This window comes from Muscardinus avellanarius, assembly GCF_963383645.1.
Source record: "Muscardinus avellanarius genome assembly, chromosome: 13".
Lineage (NCBI taxonomy): Eukaryota > Metazoa > Chordata > Mammalia > Rodentia > Gliridae > Muscardinus > Muscardinus avellanarius.
This window is the reverse complement of record NC_137799.1, coordinates 20,995,422-21,018,419: the sequence shown is the minus strand read 5'-3', so window position 1 is coordinate 21,018,419 and position 22,998 is coordinate 20,995,422. Positions and strand designations below refer to the sequence as shown.

General features: G+C 44.5%; 1 protein-coding gene across 5 annotated transcripts in view; it reads right to left on the bottom strand.

Moving 5' to 3' along the window:
• The window catches only part of TNC (tenascin C), a gene marked incomplete at both ends in the record, with an annotated part of 67,469 nt that extends 47,570 nt beyond the window's left edge, over positions 1-19,899 (bottom strand). For all 5 annotated transcript variants that reach the window (XM_080708442.1, XM_080708443.1, XM_080708444.1 and 2 more), the window contains 9 exons: positions 5,085-5,348; positions 5,743-5,832; positions 6,093-6,278; positions 7,135-7,404; positions 11,023-11,179; positions 12,124-12,239; positions 13,298-13,561; positions 14,946-16,355; positions 19,443-19,899. In XM_080708442.1, coding sequence (XP_080564568.1) covers positions 5,085-5,348; positions 5,743-5,832; positions 6,093-6,278; positions 7,135-7,404; positions 11,023-11,179; positions 12,124-12,239; positions 13,298-13,561; positions 14,946-16,355; positions 19,443-19,899 — 3,214 coding nt within the window. The remainder of the gene's footprint in view (positions 1-5,084; positions 5,349-5,742; positions 5,833-6,092; positions 6,279-7,134; positions 7,405-11,022; positions 11,180-12,123; positions 12,240-13,297; positions 13,562-14,945; positions 16,356-19,442) is intronic.
• Positions 19,900-22,998: the final 3,099 nt, after the last annotated feature.

Genomic DNA, 22,998 nt, shown 5'->3' with positions numbered 1-22,998 from the left:
TAATGCCATACCGGTCAATAAATAGTAATAGTCACAGTGATGATCTTCTCATAGTTTTTGGCTATTCTACTTTTTTTTTTTTTGGTAGGTAAATCAAGAAAGAGCACTGGTTTATTACTTAAGAGAAGTATTGTGGGCATGTGGGCAGGTGTGTGCTCTTAGTACCCCACCCAGAACACTTCAAGGAACAAATGCTAGTCAGATTAAATAAGAGGTCTGACTTTAGGAATCAAATATGAACATAAATCAAAGAGAGAGGAATTGAAATTATAAAAGAGGGGGGATGCTATGAATTAAAGTACAACAATTGAGGTGTAGACTAAGAAGTTTCTCATAATCGCTGACTCCACATTTCCATAGCAAATGACATGCTCGTGGGCTTCCTGCCCTAGAAGCCAAGTGTTTCCATTGTACAGTCGCACACAGACTTCCTTGGCATTTTTTGATGAAAAGGCTGCTGTCTTTTTCTTACAGCTGTGCACTGGAATCTACCCTCTAAACAATGTCAGTGGGCCTGGGAAACTAGGATTTCGAAATCCAATCTCTGTGCTCATGGTGGGTAGAGCAGCTGGCCAGAAGAATTTCTGGCACTGTCAATTTCACATCTTTAGATTCCCACCCTCTTGGTAATTACCAAGTGCTGGCTTGATGATTGTTTGCTTATGGGAAAAAGGGTGATTCTCCCACAGAAAGGGATGGTTGAATCTTAGCCTGAGGATTCTAAGGAATAGATTAAATGGCCTCAATCTAGAGATAAGACAATTGAAATGAGCTGCCTTAAAACCTTTTAGGGAATCTTTGTAACTATCAAGAATGAGGACCACGTCCCCTAACATAATATTCACAGCCCTTTGCAGATGTTCTTGATGATATCGCTAGCCTTATAGCCGGATCCCCTTCCATTCTGTCACACAGAAGGACCACACAGATTGAGTATAAAATTTCTCAGGCCTTTGATCCTTTCAGATACTGTTCCTCCTGCTGGAAAGGCCACTATTTCTTCACTACTTGCCCAACTACTTTTCCTTTTTGAAGATTCAGCCAAGCATTATCATCTTTTCCCAAACTTCTATCTATCTTATTATCTATCTATCTATCTATCTATCTATCTATCCTCCTCCTCTTCCTTCTCTTCCTTCTTCTTCTTCATCATCATCCTATCTATCTATTCATCTGTCTTGTGGTAACAGGTATTGAACCCAGGGACATTCTACCTCCAAGCTACACACTCAGCCCTATTATTTTTTTTATCTTGAATCAGGGTCTCAGTAACTTGCCTAGGGTTTCACTAAGTTGCTGAGGCTGGCTTCGAACCCGTCTCAGCCTCCCAAGTACTGAGATTACAGGTGTGCAGCACCATGTCCAGCCTTCTCTGAGCTCTTTCCCGCTTTGGTCGTGTGAGGTAGGCTCCTGCCTCTATCCTTCTGTGGATCCCACATGCCCCTCTAAAACAGGTGAGCTCCAGTCTTCCACTTTGGGCTTTGCTTCTCTATTTTCTCATTGCAGTGAGCATCATTTCCTGAGGGCAGCAGCTGTGTCTTTCTGCCTCTCTACCGACATTGCCTGACTCACAGTATGTATGTATGAAATACATGTTTATTGGCAAGGTAAATATTTGAATACATTTCAGTTTGCTATATTAGATAATCAAAATGGAACATCAGAGTAAAAATTTCTCCAGTATCCACGCTGTAGTTAACAGTGAAATTCTACTTTCCCACTTTCAGCATTTACGTGAGTTACTGGGCCATCACTGCTAAATCTTTGGCTGTGGAAAGATGCTTTATTGCTTCTGTGTTTCTACCCATCATCTCTCCTTAACCCTCCCATGGCTCACAGCAAATTCATTGGTTTGACCTTAAGCAGAGTTTAAATGGGCTTATCCGACTCTACATGCAGAGAGACAGAGAGGAAAAGGAGAGGAAGAGAGGGAGAGGGAAGGGTACAGAGGGAAAAATGCCTGGCACACATGGATTTTCTTCAGTTCTAACAGAAAGAGTCTCCTTTCCTTTCCCTTCCCTTTTCCCATATGAATTACAATGAATTAAAGACTTTTCAGGGAAATGATTTTCTTTCTTCTTCGTTAGTCCTTAGGGGAGATAACTGGCTGTTAACATAGAGGTGGAAGAAGTTCCAGAAGATTTAATGGCCATGCCGGCTGGAGTAGCTGGGGCCCCGGATGCTCACGGAGCTCATACCATGTGCTTAGCTGTGCTTAAGACCCTTGGGTCTTAAGCAGTGGGTAGAAGGAAGAGCGCTTGCGTTCTGGCAGTATGAGGAGGCCACACTTAGGTACTAAGCCAGTGACTGCCTACCGTCAAGAGCAGCATGGAGAGGGGGTGAGGAGGAGAGCCTTTCCACACTGAGTGGTCAGAGACGTCTTCTGCTTTGGATGACACTTGAGCTGATTGAAATAAAGAAGAGAATCGAGTAGAGAGTTCCCTGGAGTTCCGGGGAGTAGGACCACTTGCATGTGCAAATGTCTGGGTGGTGGGGAGCACAATGCTCTGCTGGCACTGGCTTAGACACTAGACACTGAGCTCCGGGAACACAGGTCTACCTTCTTTGCTCTGGTAGCCCCAGAACTTGGCACAGAGAGTGTGGTACTCTAGTATTTCGCTGGCTTAATGAAAGCAGGAGACTTTGAAAGGCAGTCTTCAAGAGAGCAAAGACACATCTGCTCTCCTTTTAATAAAATATAAATTTCTGTGGAGAAAGCCATGGTGGAAGGTGTTCTACACATAATGGAGGAGAGCCAATAAAAAAGACTTGGCACTTTTTTCCCCCTGTAATGAATGAAGAACATCTTTAAACATAAAACATGATGTCTTTTTTTTTTTTTTTTGGTGGTACTGGGGTTCCTGGAAGCCCTTCTACCTCCGGGCTACACTCCCAGACCTATTTTTACATTTTTATTTGGAAACAGGGTCTCCTAAGCCAGTGCGCACAGCTGGCTTCGAACCTGTGCAATCCTTCTGTCTCTGCCTCCCAAGCGCAGGGATTACAAGCGTGCGCCACCACGCCCGGCTGTAAGCAGGCACGGTGAGGGAGGGAGATGGGATCACTGAGGCTTTGGGACCTGCTCAGCTGGAAGCAAAGGGTTTCCAGCCGCTTTACTAGGAAAGTTTTCTCTCCCTGAGCTGCTAAGGTCTCTGGCTTCCCCACTGGATAAAGAAGATGACAGTGCTACAAGGGAGAGAAGATGGCTGGGATGACTGGTGTTACGATATAGCATTTGTCAAACTCACAAAAAAGTAGAAAGAGAAGGGAGGAGAGAAACTTCATATGTTTTGGGTATATTTTTTTCTTCCTCAATTTCTTAAAATGAGCTGAAGTATTCACATTTCTGCTATAGATTTATTTCTTCTTGATTCTGCTCTGTGTCTCCTCCACATTTGATTAAACTCTGCCTTAGAACATCTTCCACAGTTTTCCCATGTCTGAGCAGAAAGTGGTTCATGCACAGAGTCCAGAGGGTTGTCTGTTTGGCTCATGTTATACTCCCTGACAAACAATGTTCTTTGTCTACTAAATTTCTTGCTTTTTTTTTTTTACAAAGAACCATGATGCTATGCCCATAATATCTTCAGACAGACTACCTTTCTCATCATCACTTAGATCTAAGAATGTCCAGTGACCTGGGGAAAAGTGATTGGGATAGTTTCAGAAAAGACTCCTGCAGAAGACCGTCATGTTTTGCAGTTTTGGTTTTCCCTGGGTCATGCTTCCTAGATCACAGAGGTAATGACTGGATTGCAGCAGCCCTATTGTGATATTAAGAGATGAGAGCCCAAGACTAAGAACGTGGGGCCAGAAAGACAGAAAAAACCTGAGTCCCTGATCATCTGAAACTGCTCTTCTACCCCCAAACCATCCCACTCCAGATTCATTTTACGAGAGAGGAAAACAACTTTTCTTTTAGGTGATTGTTTCTGGAGTGTCCTATTAGATTTAGTTGAAGATGTTTATAAATGACAAAGATGCTTTGAGGCATTGCCAAATATTCCCACTGTAATCTAATTATCCAGGCTCAGCTGGGGTAACAGCTCCATCATGATGTCCTCAACCTAGCTCTCCTGACCCACCTTCTAATCACTCCCTTCCTTCATCTGAGTTCTGCTTCTGATTATCTAGTTTTCCCCAAGGTCTCCGAGCAGGAGACTTGACTCTACAATGGTCTGTTACCCACTGCTCAACTGTCAGCACACTCCTATGTATGCTGGTGGTGCTCAATACATGCTTACTAATTAAGTTCAAAATTAAGATGATTACTTGTTAAACCCTGAATAAATAATATTTTCCATCCTGAAAAATATATTTTCCATCCACACATCATGAATAAAATTTAGTGGCCCCAACTGCATGTGTTATTTTTCATATAGGAACAATTCTTTTTTTTTCCCTGTTTATTTCTTTGAATTAGTTACTGAGAAAATGTGGCAGCAGGGTCAGTGAACAGGAGGAAAGAGATAGAAGAACCGCAAGTCAGAACTCAGCTGTCACCATGGATAACTTAGGTTAACCTCTCCATGACTAAAAGAATTGAGAAAACAAGAAGAGTATCGAGGGGTGGCTAGGAGAACCACAGGCAGCTCTTCAGAGGTAACCAGAGAGGAAAGACCTGAAATAAAAGCATTTTATGGAAAATAACCAAAAATTATTACTAGCATATTGTTCACCTTTAAAAATAACACAAGGTAAATTATTTGTTGAGTTAGAGAAGAGATGTAAACAATTTTGAAGATTCTATAAAACACATAGCTTTAAAAGAAGATAAAAACAAACAAAAAACATATCAAATAAAAACAAGCTCCAATGTTTTAAGTTTTAAGTTCTCCTAGAAAGAAATATTTAAACCCACTATAATTCAGTGAGGAAACTTTGCTGAATCAGCTGATTTGAGAAAAAAAAATCATTACCTGGGAAAGAAAGATAAGCAGCTCTTTCAAAGTGGAATTTAGAAGCTTCATGTGTAGAGAGAGCAACACATTTCCCTGTCTGGCTTCTCAGATGAGGAAAACTGGCTTGAAGGGGTCCAGAAAGCTCAGGATCAGCAGAGGGCTCAGGGGGTCTGGGGGACTCACCGGTAGAAGCCTTCACACGTGCGGGTTTGCTCTTGTGTCTGCCCTTCTCGGCTGTCAGGAGGATGGCGTATTCCTGTCCGGGTTCCAGGCCTCTCAGGACATAGGAGGTGGTGTCTCTCGGAAGCTGGGCCTCAGATGGCTGGCCTGTGGGGAGGCTGTAGTTGAGGCGGTAGCGGTCAAACTTGGCTGTTGGTGTCCTCCAGACCAAGGTCAGGCTGTTCTCTGTTGTTTCAGAAACTTGAAGGTCCTTAGGTGCATCGATTTCTGGGAGAAAGCAGAGATAGATATGTTTATGCTGTGAGGCACAGATGCTTGAAGGGCAGAAAGTCAACTAACTGACTGGGCTGGGTTCCTGGGTCTGCCCGCAGGGGCCGTATGGCTACAGGGTGGTCACCTCTCTGAGTTTTGGTTTCTTTTTTCATAAATGGACCTAGTTATTCATTACTTTGTGATATTTCTGGAAAATTAAAAGTAATATGATGGCATAGCCATCCCACAAAATGCTACTCAGTTAAAAGCGCTTAAAGGGCATAGACTCTTGACATGAGATATAATTTAGATGAATCTAAAAATAATTATATGAAAGGTAAAAAGCCAATTTCAAAAGGTCACATACTGTGTCAGCTCAATTGTGGTGGAAATCCCAGGTGCCCCTCACCTGTGGCTGCGTTGATGGTTGCTGGGTCGCTCTCCTTGTCCTCCTTCACAGCGGAAACTCCTATGCCATACTCCGTTCCCGGCCTCAGACCTAACCGAGAATACACAGGTTGAGAGTTAGCCTAGAACTGGAAAGGATTTCATGGGACCATGAAAATGGTTCCTAGACACTGAATCTTCGATATCTGGGATGTGTCCAAACAAACTTATTGACATTTATGGGAGAAGAGCTGCTGGGCACTGGGCTTATTTCTCTCTCTAGAGGGTTGCAAAATGGGGTCACACAGGAGCAGGTTCCTGACCTTTGGGGGGGTCCTACCTGGGCCCCCTGAATCAGGATGCAGAACTTACCAGTGAGTGTGGTTTTGGTTGTGGCTTGTTGACTTTTTGGAACATCAACCTCAGCATGGTCGCCTCCAGAGATGGGTGCAAACTTAATTCTGTAGCTGTCAATGGCTGCCTTGACATTCCTCCACTCCAAGGTGATGCTGTTGTCTGTCTGGGAGACACGTCGGAGATTTCTGGGAGCATCCAGACCTGTGTGGGAGAAGGAACATTTGCACCGAAGATGCCAGGCACCAGGAGAGCAGGTGTCTTTGGCAGTTCAAGACGACATATAAAATACACCTGCCACTGCAAAGAAAGAACAAAATTGCCCCTGCACCTCTGTGTCTTCATAGCTGATACACAGATCTAAACAAATGCTACAGATTTGGCATCTTTTCCCATAATTGATGGGCAAGATGTTTTAATCATCTGTGTTTTTCTCAGACTTTTGATTTTTTATAGAACAATAAAATTACAAATAAGGCCATGAGTGTGAAAGCTGGTTTGTCGTTCCCTCATTGTATCTGAAATAATTTACACAGAGCTTACTGAGCTCTGAAAAAAATATTTATTGAATAAACAGTTGACACTTTGGTACTTTAAAATAATGCCATAGGCTGAGTCTAGGTGCTTCTCTGTCATTCATGTTTCCTCTATACTGTGTTTTACTTTTTAAATGTTTATTTGAATTTTATTTTAAATAGAATTTTTTGTCTGAGAATTCTGAGAATATCAGACCTGAATCTGGTACACACACACACACACACACACACACACACACACACATTACTGAGGCTGTCTGCAAACCTGTGATCCTTCTGTATCAGCCTCCCAAGTACTGGGATTATAAGGCATGCACCACCATGCCTGGCTTCAAAAGATTATTTGGAATTTTTTTCTTGGAAAATTAATTGTGACCATATCTTTAAATAAATGCAAAGGAGTGGAAATCCCCTTCTTACTCTTCTTACTGTAAAATGAGCCTCAAAAACACCCAGCATGAATCAGGATAGGAATCTCGCCATCTTTCCCTGTCTGTACCTGTTAAGAGGGGAGGGCCCGTTACCTGTTGTGAAGGTCTCCTTGGCTGGGTTGCTGGACATGTCAGTTCTACGGGAGGTAAGAGACACCTCATACTCTGTGTCTGGCTTCAGGTTCCCGATAGAATACTGGTTCTCATCATGTGTGAGGTCGATGGTGGTGCGGTCACCTGGCACATCTTTGATGCCGTAGGAGAGCTCAATGCCATCAATCTCAGCCAGGGGCTTGAACCAGGTGACCAGAGCTGTGGTGTCTGTGACATCTTTCACCTCGATCTGGCTGGGGGCATCCAAGCCTGTGATGGGCAGAGGACAAAAGTGTCTTGGAGATCAAGGCCAGGGGCTGAGCAGGGAGGGGATGCTGCAGCATCCTCAGACCTGTGGGTGAATATTTAGGTACATCCGGGACATTTGACTCCATTTCACCTATGGAGCCTGTTGTTGAGCCTGTTTCCTGTTTGATGAACTGTAAGTAAGGATTGTGAAGCCACCTCTAGGGTTTTGTCTTTGCTGTTTTCAGTTAGTAAAGGAGATGGTGAGTCTTGCAAAGTATCCAGCATAGAACCCGGCTCAGGGCTTGGCATCACCAAAGGCCCTTCCTTGGTGGGTATTGTTATTATTTCATTTCTTTTAAGCTACATGTTTAGTATATACTTCCTTTGAACAAAAGTGATCTAGTTTTGCTGATATTTTTAAAATTACAATTAACTTATTCCTGAATAGTAGGGAAATTTTCATCAGAATTAGGGAACCAAGCTATAAGGCAGTAGATTGTTTTGATGGTATATAGGAAGATTGTTTTTGATGAAAATAATTCAGTCTAGAAAGTCATTGCTATCTTAAGCCTGGACCATCCTGTATCCTCATCTTGGTTTTCAGCCTGTCTCTCTAAGCTTGCTTCCTGCCCCACCTACCCTGGTATCCAATGCTCTAACAGCAGATGGCTGTTCAGAGCTCTGGGGGCACACTACCGTGCTGTGTGGCCCCTCTTGGTTTCTGAACATGCTGTTCCTTTGTTTCCTCTCCCTGAGATTATCCTCCCCCATCTAAAACTCTCCTGTCCATCCTTTGAAATTTCACTTACATGGTGCTCCCTAGCAAGGAGTTTCCTTCACTGTACTATAACCAGGTAATTACATATCCCATGCAGTGGCTGTTACTGCCCCTAAAGAACTTTGTAACTAACATTACTTTTGTCTCTGTCCTATAGCAGATTTTCCTGTACTTTGAATCAAGTTTGACGGGATTGTCCATTCATTCATTCAAAGAATGAGTCACTGGCCTTTCTGGAACCCCAGGATAGAGCCAGGCACATGCCAGGCATTCAGTTAAGGTTTCTTTATTCCTTTTTTAATATGGTTGGATATCTGTTTTCACATTGGATGAATAAAAATTTTAAACAGAAGGCACTTAGACTTAGTCAGGCCTAGTGGCACATTCTTGTAATCCCAGTACTTGAGAGACTGAGACAGGAGGATCATAGATTGGAGGGCAGCCTCAGCAATGTAGCAAGACTCTCAGCAACCTAATGAGACCCTATTTCAAAACAAAAACATAAAAAGGGCTGGGAGTGTAGCTCAGAAGCAGAATGCCCCTGAGTTCGATCCGGAACCACAAAAAATAAAAAAAAAGAAAAGAAAAGAAAGAAAAAAGACACTAGGCTTCTAGGCTTTCTGCAAAGAATGAGAAGGGATAGTTCATAGTTGACCATGAGATGCTACGGTCTATTTCTTGAGGTCCAGATGTTGATATATCAGTTTCAGCTCTCAGATGATGAGACCATAAAATGCCCGATAAAAATGCTACTCTAACTTGAACAGTAATGCTCCCCATCCTATATTCTTAGAGCTGTTAGCAAGCACACATCAAATATGTCTGACCTCCTCAGCACTCCTTTTATTGAAGAGGTTGTGATTCAGTCAAGAATACTGACAATCTTTCTCTTAATTTGGATCCCTTGAATAGTGGAAACTAGCTTTGATCTGTGCTAACCATATTTCAAGCATGGAACCTTATAATTTGTGACTCTATCTTTAGGACAATCTGACCAGGAGGGTACTATAAACCCATCTCCCCAGTGTTGGATCTGAGGATTAAAGGAATGGGCTTTTCCAAAGCAATGATGAATGAGGAAAAAGGTATTTAAGTTCAGAACTGACTGGATCTAAAGCCTATGCTCTTTCCCTTTTTGTGATGGATAGTTTACAGTTGACCATGCCTCTCAAAAATATTCATATGTTGAAAATAGTTATAATACAACCTCTGTCCACATGCCAGAAAGAAGAAGCCTAAGATGTTTTGCACTGAAGGTTTAGGGTCTTTAAAATCTTGGAAAAACTTTAGGCATATTAACAAGATGAACAGGTAAATATCTTTACATTGTGTGGATATTTACATGATCTTGGAATGCTGGGCTCTTCAATAAGAAGAAAACAAAGCAGACAACCCTCAAATTTAGGTTAAAAACAAAAGAGCAGGTGAAAGAAATGTCTTTTGTGTTTTCCATGTGCTTTCACCACAGTGAATACGCATTTGCTTCATCTTTTCTAAGCCTTTCTGGTGACCTAATGATTTTCTTCCTGTTGGTACCTGCCTTCTACCTACCACAGCATGATGTTGTCAGCATGATGGAAAACACTTGCTTACGAAGGAGACAGTCCTATGAACTTGCTCTGAGCTAGGCAAAATGTGCAAACATTTAAATGCAAGATGTTCTGTCTTGTTATTAGTCAACAGATTTAATTTTTCCAACAACCCCCTGCCAAGAAGACTCAATTCCTTACAGAGTTGGCACATATGTTATCTTGCAAAAACAAAGAGGGTTTTTTTCCCCTAATAGCAATGCAAAATCATTTTCTTCTTCTTTTCTTTTAAAAAAATTGCTTCCTGGTAGAGCAGCTCCAAATTTAGATTTTCTGCCTACCACCTACCCACCAAATGACTAGTAGTACTAAATCCTATTCCACTCCCAGAAGTTTTGACAACATTGGGTTTGATAAGTTTCTGTCGAATAAAGGGCATCAATATTTTGCAAAATACAGATTATTCAATGGAGGTCAACTTCTTTTTTTTTTTTTTTCCTGTGGTACTGAGGGGTGGAACTCAGGGGCTTTCTACCTCCTGGCTATACTCCGAGGCCTATTTTATAATTTATTTGGAAACAGGGTCTCACTAAGTTGCTGAGGGCCTCACTCAGTATCTGAGGCTCTTACTCAGTACCTAAGGCTGAGCCTGTGGAATCCTCCTGTCTCAGCCTCCTAAGCACAGGGATTACAAGAGTGTGCCACCATGCCTGGCTGGAGGTCAACATCTAAAGTGAACCCTCGCCTGAAGTTGTGGCCCTGATTGTATTAACCCTATGATATTAGTTAAAATGATATCAGCCTTAGTTTCTACTTCTAAAAAACAAGAATATGAATATTTGCCCTGACTATCAGGGGCCTGGGTGCTAGTATTAAATTAGATGATGTGGTACATGTTTTGTGATAGCCTTGATTATTTAACTGCCTGCATCTATATCCCTTGGAAGCTCCTCTCATTAAGAGATGGATTAATTTCCTTACCTCTCAAAGCCCACAGCCTGGGGATTTGCTTTGACAGAGTGATGTAGTGTTGGTTTTCAGCCTGTTCAGCAGCCAGGTGGACAGCCTCACGTGGTGCAGAATGTCACCATCCTGGCTTTGGCCATCCTAGGCCACTCGGCCCCAGACCACACAGATGCATGAGTGAGCTTAGTGAAGAACAGATTAATTGCTCAGCTGAGCCCAACTGTGAATTACGAACCTGCAGAATTGTTAGTTACTAAAGCCTCTACATTTGGACTTTTGTTAATCAGAAAAGCTACTCGATGCGGATGGGATGTGAGAGGGCACTTATTAATACCAGAGGAAGGCTCCATTGCAGTGGATACTCACGGGTGGTGGTCACCCTTTTCAGACCAGGGCCCCGGGTATTGTTTTTCACGATGTGCAGAGATATCTCATACTCTTGCCCAGGAGCGAGGCCGGTTTGCCTGTACGTGGTCTCTGGCCTCCTCAGGCTTTTGGTGATCTCTCCTTCATCTTCTTTATTCTGAAAGATAGGAGTGCCTTGGTAAGACTTAAAGAAGGAGCCAGCTTCTTCATCCATGTGACTCACTCAGTCTGTGTTCAGTCATTCCTCCTGTCCTCAGCCCTTTATTCACTAGGATACTCTGTATCAGATGAGCATGGTAGGTGCTGAGGATACAGAGATTATAGGCAGGTCTCAAGTTCATCTCTCCTTGCAAATTGCACTACTTACCTCTGGGTATGCAAGTCAAATGCAGAATGTGAGAGCCTAAGTATTCTGAGGCTACCAATTCAGCCCCTCCTTTGATAGATGAAGAGGCCAGAGTCACAGAAGCTGAGTGATTATTTCATGGTTACACAGCTAGTTGGTAGTGGAAACTGGGCTTAAAATCAGAAACCAGGTGCTCTGCCCTACGTACACTTTTGGGGGGAAAAAGCTGCTCTAATCCCAGTTATACCTGGAAATATTTTGCAGGAGAGACTGGGTCATCTTTTGTTTGCCTCTGAGATTTGCAAGAAGAAACCTAGAGATGTCTTAACTTTTACATGTCTAGGCTTTTAGCCTTACATGCTACACTTTGACTTATTAAAATGAGAAGAAACTGTCAGGCATGGTGGCCCATGCTTGTAATCCCTGTGCTTGGGAGGCAGAGACAGGAGTATCGTGCTGATTCAAAGCCAGCCTCGCTGGCTTAAGAGACCCTGTTTCCAAAAAATATATAAAATAGGTCTGGGAGTATAGCTCAGAGGTAGAAGGGTTTCCAGGAACCCCAGTACCACCAAAAAAAAAAAAAATGAGAAGAAAATCAGCATCACTTAAAATATATATGCACACACACAAGGTGCTAGTTAGAGACCGTCTTCCACCCAACACTAAGGAAACTGAGTGATACAAAATTCTGCAGAATCTTTTAACTACTCTCATATTTCCGGGGTCAAATATACCTGTTTCCTAGGGTCTCTTACCATATTCCGGAAGATGATCTCCCATGTTTCAAAAGCAATGTCTAGAGGATCCCACTCCACTTCCACAGATGTCTCCTTGATAGACTTGAACTTTAGGCCTTCAGGTGCAGGCAGGTCTATAAGAAACAGCACAGAGGGGGCCATAAGGATGGACAGATTAGACACATGTGGTAGGGGCAACAAAATCTTGACTGAACTAAGCCCATCTATGGCGGATGCCCATCATCCTGGGGCTGATACCAGAGCCACAGCTGCTTAAAGATTCTTTTAGGGTGTTGTTCACAATGAGGCAGTATGGAAATTAATAGTGTGACTAATATGATTAAATACTTGCAGTTTCATATGGTTAACTCTAATAAAGCACAGGCTGTGGAATCAGATTTGGACCAGAAGCTGAGCTCCACCATTACTAACATGGTGATCTTGGGCAAGTTGCACAGACTTCCTGGAGAGTATTCCTTGATGGGAAGGAGGGGAGCATGACTAGCTGGGAAGGCACTGATTTATTCCATGAGAACTTCTGGACTTGTCTCCTGGCATGTAGCCCAAGTTCAATAAACCACAGCCGCTGATATAAGCAAGAAAAGGCCAGCTTATAGCCACAGCTTGCTTTTCAGGTATGAAGGTGATTATGCTGATGCTGGACTCTTAAGGGAACAATATGAACCCTAACATTTCTACTAAAACAAAAACAAAACAGACAGTGATCTTCAGAGAAAGACAGTGGAGTGGCTAGGAGCAAAAAAGTCCCCCAGGACTACCAAGGTCAACCTGTCTCTGCTTGTTAGCTGTGGGATTTGGGGTGAGATGTTTAACCACTCAGAGTCTCAGTTCCCTCATCAGTACATGGGATTAACAGTAGATCCTGTCTCGTAGGGTTAGATGAGTTCGCATATGTATGGTGCTTAAGACAAAGTCTTCTGCATGGGGAACACTGGTTCCCCATGAAGACTTGCTAACTTGCTAACTGGGTGTTACCTGAATGAAATGTAGGAAGAAAGTTGGGAGGGCATGGGGGAAGAATGAGGAGAAAATGAGGAATTTCTTTAAGAAGATATTCAGTAGACTCAATGGGGTCCCAGGCTCATGGTTGGTATCAGTATAAAAAGACAACTCGGGGCTAGAGGAGGGGGTAGCTCATGGGCGGGTCATGGACCGAGCTCTGCTCACTCACAGGTGGCCACCCTGGCGCTGACAGGAATGCTCCTTCTGTTCTCCAGGATGGCAAACACTCGGATAAAGTACTCCACACCGGGCTCCAGCTCCCGGATGGTGGTGGACGTCTGGTCCCCGGGCACGCGGAACTGCATTTCTAGGCCGTCAGCGTGGGTGGGAGTGTACATGATGAGGTACTCCGTGACCCGCATCTCATTGTCCCAGGCCAGGTTTACGGTCTCTTCTGTCACTTCAGTCACGATGAGGTCTTTGGGAGGGGACACTGGCATGAATAAGAAAGGACACCTGGGGTCAGGAGTGTGAACCTTTTAGGCTTGCTTCCCTTGACCTCTGTCCTCCACAGAGATCTGAAGCTCTTTCCTTGAAGTCCAGCTTCCATCAGTCATCTCTGCAATGCAAAACTCACTGGGGATCCCTGCTGGGATGTGAGCCATCCTTACACTGCCTTCAGGCTGCCGCTCCGGCCAGCAGTGTGGCGGCCAGTGCTCTTTGTGACATGGCTCTTCCTTCTTCTCCAATCCCTGATCCTAGCTCAGATCCCGCTCATGGACAAGACCGCCCAGTGTGAGCTTGCCTAACTTGCTAACTTCATCAGACTTAGATCTCTTCTCTGCTAGCCTGGTATTCTTTCCAACCAGGTCTCCCTGCTTCTGCTATGTTGAAGACTGCTATTTATTCATTCCTGGCTACCAGTGGCAGAAATTCACTATCATTGCAAATATAATACGGGTGAATGAGAGTGGTACAAAGAAGCCTCATTGAACATGAGCGTTGTTGGTCTTTGTTTTCATTCTGCCAGTGTTTCCTGATCACTTGCCACATACCATATCCTGTGCTACCTGTGGGGAACAGGGAACAGTGCTCCTTTAAAAAAACACACAGCCCTTGGGGTTACATCAGTGACAAAAAAAGACAACTTAAGAGACAGGTCTACCTTGGAGATGACTGGCAGTTTTTAGCTGAGTGTTCAATGAGAAACATTTGTTTCATGTAATCCCACTGTTTGGTTTAGCTAAATGATTATTTACTCCAATATTGGGATTTTGTTCACTATTGGCTTGAAGTCAGTAGAGAGTAGAGAATAAAGCTAATGCTCAGCAAAAGGGGAGTCATCACTTCACCTCCCTCCCCTGGGCCCTGGACGTTAAACTCAGATGAGTTAGGCAGATCCAGCTCTGTGAGGTGTTCACTGTGTGAATTTGAAACAATTACATAGCTTCTTCAAGCCCTCAGTCGGGCAGCCCTGTACCTAGAGAAGGACCACATCCCCTCAAAGAGGCAGTGTGCATGCATGTGCATTTAACATAAATATATAATGTAAACCAGGCGTGATGTATACCTGTAATCCCAGTCCTTGGGAGGCTGAGACAAGAGGATCTCAGAAATGTAGGGAGACCCACAGCAACCTAGCAAGACACTGTTTCAAAACTAACAGAAAAAAATTAAAATTACAAAGGGCTGAGGGTGTGGCCTTGAGGTAGAATGCCCTAAAGTTTAATCCCCAGCATCCATCCATCCATCCATCGATCTATCCTTTATGTATTTTATATAACCAGTATATATGCACACGCACACGAATCTGTGTGTGCCGACACGTACCATTCCACCAGGGCCACTGTCACCTGGGCAAGCATGCTGCTACTCACCCTCCGAGCAGTCCACCCCCGTGTAGCCCTCGCTGCAGATGCAGCGCCCGGAGACGCACTGCCCCTGGTTGCTGCAGTCTTTGGGGCAGGAGCGCAGGCTGCAGTCGGGGCCCGTGAAGCCCTCGTGGCACACGCACTGGCCGTCCACGCAGCGGCCCTGGCCGTGGCAGTCGCCGGGACACCGCCGCTCCCCGCAGTCTTTGCCGGTGAAGCCCTCGTGGCACACGCACTGGCCGTCCACGCAGCGGCCCCGGCCGTGGCAGTCGCTGGGGCAGGAGAGCTCGGCGCAGTCGGGGCCCGTGAAGCCGTCCTCGCACACGCACTGGCCGTCCACGCAGCGGCCGCGGTGGCTGCAGTCCCGCGGACATCGCAGGTCCCGGCAGTCCTCCCCGGTGTAGCGGTCGTCGCAGACGCACATGCCGTTGACGCAGCGGCCGTGCTGGTGACAGTCATGCGGGCAGCTCATCTCGCTGCAGTCGTAGCCCTTGAAGCCCTGCTCGCACACGCACTTGCCCTGCACGCAGCGGCCGCGGCTGTGGCAGTCGCTGGGGCACCGCTGCTGGCCGCAGTCCTCGCCGGTGTAGCCCTCGTCACACACGCACTGGCCGTTCACGCAGCGGCCGTGGCCACTGCAGCCGTGGGGACAGCGGAGCTCCCCGCAGTCGTCCCCCGTGAACCCGTCGTCACACTCGCACCGCCCGCGGATGCAGCGGCCGCGGTGGTGGCAGTCGGAGGGACACCGCTGCTCGCTGCAGTCGGCGCCCGCGAAGCCCTCGTCGCACACGCACTGGCCCTCCTCGCACTGGCCGCGGCCGTGGCAGGCGTGGGGGCAGGTGAGCTGCCCGCAGTCCTCGCCCGTGAAGCCTTCCTCGCAGTAGCAGGTGCCATTGACGCAGCGGCCGCGGTCGAAGCAGTCGTTGGGGCACACCAGCTCGCTGCAGTCCTCGCCTGTGAAGCCCTCGTCGCACACGCACTCGTTCTCCACGCAGCGCCCACGGCCGTAGCAGTTGTTGAGACACAGGGGCTCGCTGCAGTCATGGCCCGCAAAGCCATCGTGGCACACGCACCGGCCGTCCACGCACACGCCATGCTCCTCGTTGCAAGGCACTGGGCATACCTCGCGACTGCAGTCCTCTCCGGCGTAGCCTTCGAAACAGACGCAGACCCCGTTCACACACCTGCCCTGGTCATTGCAGTCGCCAGGGCAGGCCAGCTGGCTGCAGTCCTCACCGGTGAAGCCCTCGTCGCAGACACACTGGCCATCGATGCACTGGCCTCGGAGGTTGCAGTTGCCCGGACACTCGGGCTCGGAGCAATTGGGGCCTTTCCAGCCGGGTTGGCAGACGCAGCCGCAGCCTTCTGTGCTGAAGTTGCCGTGGCCGCTGCAGAAGGGCCTGGTGTCCAGGCGGCCTGCAGTGAACAGACAGAGGCTTTCAGCTGTCTATGAACAGAATATCCTGTTATCTGTCTGCAAGAGCCAGGTCCGAATTTAGCCAGAGGACCACTGCATCTGCAGGCTCTACCTGGTTTCAAAACCTGTTGCTTAATGTATGAAGTTAGTATGGGGACACTCCTCTAGTTACACATGTAAGAATTTCTCAAATTGTGTGCAAAGATAGTGCATGTATGCACTTGTCTATAGTAAGCAAAGATAGTAGGTGTGTGTGTGTGTTTCCACCTCTAGGGACAGGATCCACAGTCTCCATCACATTTCCAAGGGGTTCCCTGGCTCCAGAGTTAGGGTTAGGGTCCTGCCTGCGGAATGCACGGTGCTGCTATGTTGCTACTTCTTTGGTGCCTAGTCAAGGTCGGGCACATCAGAGATGCCCAAGAAATAGTTGCTGAACTGAACTGAGCTCTGACTTTGTATTCCAGAACTGTGCCTTGTGCAGGAAGGGATGTGGACTCTTGGCAGCTCAGCATCCTGGTAGGTCCAGTGGCCCGAAGCCCTCTTACCAGGGGCACGCCAGGGCTAAGTGAGGACATTACCAGCTTACTCTTTCGCTCCTTATGATTTACTGTTTTATTTCCCAAAGCGCTTTCGGAATTGACTCACTTTGGTATGTAGGCTTAGATGGCAAAAACTTTCTAATTTTCTGTAACTGAAATGAGGCAGCTGAGCAGTGGCTTTCTAATTCTGTCAAGACACTCTTTGGTTAGGCTCTGCCCCCAGGAAGCTCCCGTGCCTCTTGTCTTTTTCTGCTCACTCTCTGGAAGGCTGCGGTGGTGGGCTGACCTGGGGAATGCTGGGTCAGGGCTGACACATCTCCAGCCTTTCGAATCCTAAATACTGACTTAGCTCAAGTTGCAAGGGCCACTGGTCCCAACCTCATGGAGCTGGAGGAGAAGCAAAACGCGCTTTTCTATTCTTTTCACTCAGATACAGTTGCATGATTCTGTGCTAGCTCTTTCCTGACTGTGAGAAGGAAGACATTGTTTTTAATGTTGATCTGGAAAATGAAAATCTAATGTTGTATTGTCTATGATGGTGGCCACTGGCCACATGTGGCTACTGAAAATTGTGACTCATCTGAATTGAAATTTGAAACTGAATTGAAAACTGTGACTCATCTGAGCTGAAATGTGCTGTTAAGCCTAGAATACACACTAGATTTCTAAGACTTAGCATAAAAGGAAAAATGTAAAACATTCATTAATAATTTCTATTTTGATTCTAGGCTGAAAAGTGAATATTTTGGTTACATTGAGTTAAATACAGTAGATAACTGAAGGTGTTTTTACATGTATCTTTTTTTCTTTCTTTCATGTATTGCTGAAAAATCTAAGATTATATATGCAGTCATGTTACAGTTTTATTGGACAACATTCTTGTAAACAATGATTTCAACCTACTCTTGAGCAGAATTACTACTGTGCATCCTCTTAATCTGTGTTTTTACAGAAAGTTGACAGGGATAAATTATAAAATAATTTATGCATAAAGAAAACCTCTTAAAAAATGCCGCCTTAGGATCCTAGAGCATGTTCTGCCAAACTCTCTACTTATAGTAGTTTGATCTGCTCTTAAAAGAATGGTTGAAGTCTTTTCTGGTAATTTTTTTCTGAGGGGTAGAAATGCAGATTTGCATTTTTGATTTAACATCAAAATTTCCATAGCTCTATTGACTTTTGGGAGTGAAGACAGAGCTCCATAGCAGTAAAATTCCTTAACATGGGATGCACATGGAACCAGCAGTCAGAGGGAGAGAATGGGCTTTGTAAACATAGACACATTCAAAGCCCCATCCCTTATGACTCTGTGTCATCTGTGACATTTAGCTTCTTTGAGTCCCAATTCTTAGGTCTGAAGAACAAGTATTAAGTCTTAGCTTAAAGGGTTGTTGGGAAGATCAAAAAAGATAACCATGACAGAGCCTGGTACTCGTCAGGGGCTTGGTGATGACTGAGACCACCATTATCAGTGCAGTTAGTGCTCCGTTAAATTGGAGCCTTTTCTCCAAGTCCCACAGACTCAGCACGGCCACCTCCAGCACTGTTCATTTGTAAGAACACTTGGGTGTAGAATACAGTGCCCAAGACCGACCTCAGCCCCCCACTGCAGGACCTTGAGTATCCCACCCTCCTTTTGGGCCTTAGTTTCCCTGTTTGTACTGTGAGGCGAGGGAGCCAGAACAGTACCTTTTATAGAATGTCCTTTGGCAGAAATTTCATGATACATTCACAGGTTTGGAGATAAAGAGTGGGCAGATAGCTGGGCATAGTGGTACATGCTTGTAATCTTAGCACTTGGGAGGCTGAGACAGGAGGATCGCATAGGTTCAAAGCCAGCCTCAGCTACTGAGTGAGACTCTTAGCAACTTAGTGAGACCCTGTTTCCAAATAAAATATAAAAGAGAGGTCTGGGAGTATAGCCCGGAGGTAGAAAGCACCTGGGTTCCACCCTCAGTGCCACCAAAAAATAAAAAATAAAAATAAAAATAATAAAAAAGAATAGGCAGATAATGGCCAGAATATATTTTTTAACATATAATTAAAGTGAAATAGGCTTTAAAAACAGATTTTTCAGTGGCCTGAAACTTTCTTTGTGAAATATTCACAAATACATAACTTACAGGAGAGATGGCCACATTCTCCACACTTATTTGAATTTAAAGATGGCCACATTCTTTACATTTATTTGACTTTAAAGTATCTTTTTTTTACACTGGGGATTAAATCCAGGGTCACATTTACCTTTGAACTGTATAACTCTAACTCCATCCATTTTAATTTTTTATTTTGAAACAGGATCTCACCAAATTGCTGTGTCTTGCTAAGTTGCTAAACCTAAACTGGATCCTACAATCTGTTCTTCTTGTCTTAGCCCCCCAAATACTGGGATTACAGGCATGCATCCCCACACCCAGCTTTAAAATTTTTTTTAAATGGATGTCTGGGCAGACTAGTTTCCCAGGGAACCCACTTTGGAAACAACTGATGGATCGCCTATGCTTCCCATCTGTGCAGAGAGTAGTGGTGCTCATCACCAGCTCCTACCTTCTGCAGGCTGAGGACAGCAGCCTGCTCCCATAGTGCATTGCTCCCGCAGGGAAGACACCAAGACCTCTAGCTCCTCCAGCCTGCTCAGGAGCTCCTTCACATCAGGAGCTGCCGCACAGCCGCAGGCCCGCCGGGGGATATTGATGCGGTGCGTGAAGACAATTTGATTCTCTCCATCCACAGTGTGCTCCTGGAAGCTGCCACTGGGTTCTGATGGTGGGGCCAGGTCTTTCTCCCCACTGGCTGAGTCCAGATCCACAGAACACTGTGACCCTATGGGCAGCTTGATGTTGTAGACATGGTTAAACACCACTGGCTGATTCTCCTCTGGCAAGGAGACGTTCACCCCACTCTGACGCTTGTGCCGGATGACTTTCTTGAGGACTCCACCTTCAGAAGGAAGGGCAAGCATGACGAGAAAGATGCCCGGCAATAGCCGAGTCAGGACCCCCATGGTGGAGGTAGGTTTGGCTAGGTGCTTCTGAGGTTCTAGGATGTCTTTCAGTAGAACAGGGGACTTGAATGTGCAGAACCAGAATCCAAATCAGTTGTCCCCAATCTTCTTGAAAGAATGATATTCTACAAGTAAACAAAGAGAAAGATAAATGTATTAGTATTTTCTGCTAACTGAATCTGTCAGATACCTTTACTTCCAAGTGAGTATTAGTTTTATATTTCTTGAGTTTCAAGATTTTCTGATGTTTCTTCATTACATACTGTGTAGTGATGAGATAAAATGATCCTTAAAAGAATTTTGTAGTCTTGAAGAAGTGGTTTTACTCACTGTTCATCTTCTGAAGAAGGTTATGGTCAAATATAGAGTGGCTCTGAAGAACTCAGAGTTGAGATAGTAGTCATGGAGGGTGTAAGGTTGTAATCTCATCAGTAGATAAATCCATGGGGTGTGGTTGGAGAAGGTGGGTCCCTGGCGGTATGGCCTGAGGGATTGTGTCTGTGTCCTCAAATCCCCTTGCTTGCTAGTTCTTTCTGTTTTTCCAGGCTCCATGATATGAGAGCAGAGCTTTGTGGGCTGTTTCCCTTTGTCATTCCCTCAGCTTCAAATTCTGGCCTCACATAGACTTAACCTGAAGTCTCCAGGTAACTGTGAGCAAATTAATCATCCCTATGTTGTGTGGTCAGTTGCTTCGGATTACAGCAGTAAGAATGTTGGCCAAAATGTGGAATTTAGGGAGAGAGCAAGATACAGACAAAAGGGCAAACTACTGGAATAAGGTCAACTTGAGTTGGTATCTCATCTGTCTCTGGGCCCTTGGGTAAATTCTATCAGTTTCCTTTTCTTTATTTCACTTTATATACATTGAATATAAAATGACTAATGTCAGGGTAAAAAGATGGATATAAGTAAGAGTATTAAGTCACTCAGGAAGTTATAAATTCCTTCAGTATTTATTAGCCAACCCACCTGAGTAAATTGGTATAGGAGTGATGTGAAGGTGACAGCTCCAGTAGACGTTCTGTCACTCACTCCTGTCTCTTATCAAAGACCCTCCCAACTGAACTTAACCCTATCTACCGGTGCTCTTCAGCCATGGGGGCAGAGGGGAAGGTGAAGGACTCCAGAAAGCAAACTGAGTTTCAATCCCAGATGAGCTTCTTTTTAGTTGTGTGGCTATTTCCATAGTACTCTCTCTGCATCTTACTTACCTTTCTCCTTGGTTTATATTCCAAAACTTCAGAATTTTAGTGTTATAGTTAGATACAGAATGTTCCCTAAAGAGCTCATTTATTAATATTCAGGGTTAATACAGTTAGGTCTTGAGAATTGTAGACTCAGAAGTAGATACATCCATTATAGTGGACTTATCTGAGAGGTGGCCTGGGCTGAGAGGATGTGGCTGGGGTAGGTGCATCCCTGGGGCTGTGGCCTTGGTGATTATATGTGGTTTCTTCTCCCCTTACTATCTTGCTTCCAGCCTCCACAGTGTCAGAGTGAAGCCCTGTGTTTTCTTCTCTCTATTTCCTGCCACCATGCCCTGAGAATTTTGGTCTCTAGGCTCACATGGACTAAACCCCAGAATCTCCAAATATTCTGAGCAAATAAATACTCTTTCCTCTAAGTCATATGGTCAGGTCTTTCGTTTATAGCTGTGAGAATGATAACAGAGATATGCAGTTTTTAGAAGAACCTGATAGAGTAGTCCTGAACTGATTATCTAAACGAAGATTTATGGAAATAGATGACTAAGAAAGGATGTCCATGAGCCTCTGAAACCTTCACCAATTCACCTCTATATATAGATTTCTTGCTAATTTTCTACAGCAATCAGAGTTCTGTGGATGGTAAAAATAAAAAAAAAGACCAAATGTTTGCCCTCAGGGGACTTAATTATAGAAATCAGAAGAAAATGAAATTATCCATTCAATACTTAGAAAACAAAAGAAGGAGTGTAAAGGTTTTATTTAATGGCTATAGAATTTAATGGCTAATGGTGCTTGAAAAACGAATAGACAAAAGAATAGCAGAGTGTGGCTTATTGGACAGGGTGGAATTTGAGGTGAGTTTAACAAGCAAGAAGAAAACAGAGTATGGAGGAGCCTATGGGACTACAAAGCAGTTCTGACTTTGCTAAGTTGTCTTCTTCATCTGTCATATGGCTGCTGTTCACCTGTCTGGGCAATCAGTCAGGTATCAGAGAAAAGGGGAATCATCAAAAGTGATTGAGAAATTAGCAAGTGAAGATAGAAGACATAGTTAAACTTTGAATATACATACGTTTGTGTGTGTGTGTATGTGTGTGTGTGTGTGTGTGTGTGTGTGTGTGTCCGTGGGAATTGAACCACGAGCATTCTACCTCTGAACTATAGCCCCAGCTCTATTTTATTTTTTATTTTAAAATAGGATATCACTATGTTGCCAAGGACTTCACTAAGTTGTGTAGGCTGGCCACCAACCTGTGATCCTCCTATCTCAGCCTCCCAAGTAGTGTGGGATTACAAGTGTTTACCACCATGCCTAGCTTGAATAATTTTAATATTAACAAATTCCTTAGGTGCATGTAAGTTATCTAAACATGGCATAAAGTTGTTCATGAACCTCTTTAATTAGGAAGTATACATGAATTTAAAAAATGATACACACACACACACACACACACACACACACACACACACAGTGCTGGGGATTGAACCCAAGGCCTTGTGTGTGTGAGGATGTGCTCTATCACAGAGTTATACCACTAGTTAAACTATTTGAATTTTAGTAAATCATTTCACAAAATGAAGTTTCCATATGCTTATGCTATTCTTGCACATTCTAAGTTAGCTATTTATGTCAATTAGACATGATATTTGGATAGCTAATCTTGTAAGAAGTTTCCTAAGTTTTTCCCCAAAAAAGATCTTATTGCAATGATATAATGCTTTGACATGATCACACATAATCGCCTTTGTCCTATGACAGAAAGTCTTTGCAAAACCTGGAAAGGTATTGTGATAGAGAGGACTGAATTGAGAATAATTTCTGTAGTAATGAGCAGAGGTCTGAAGACCTGCTTAATATGAGTTATGCATTTAATCAAGAACTTCCTATCCA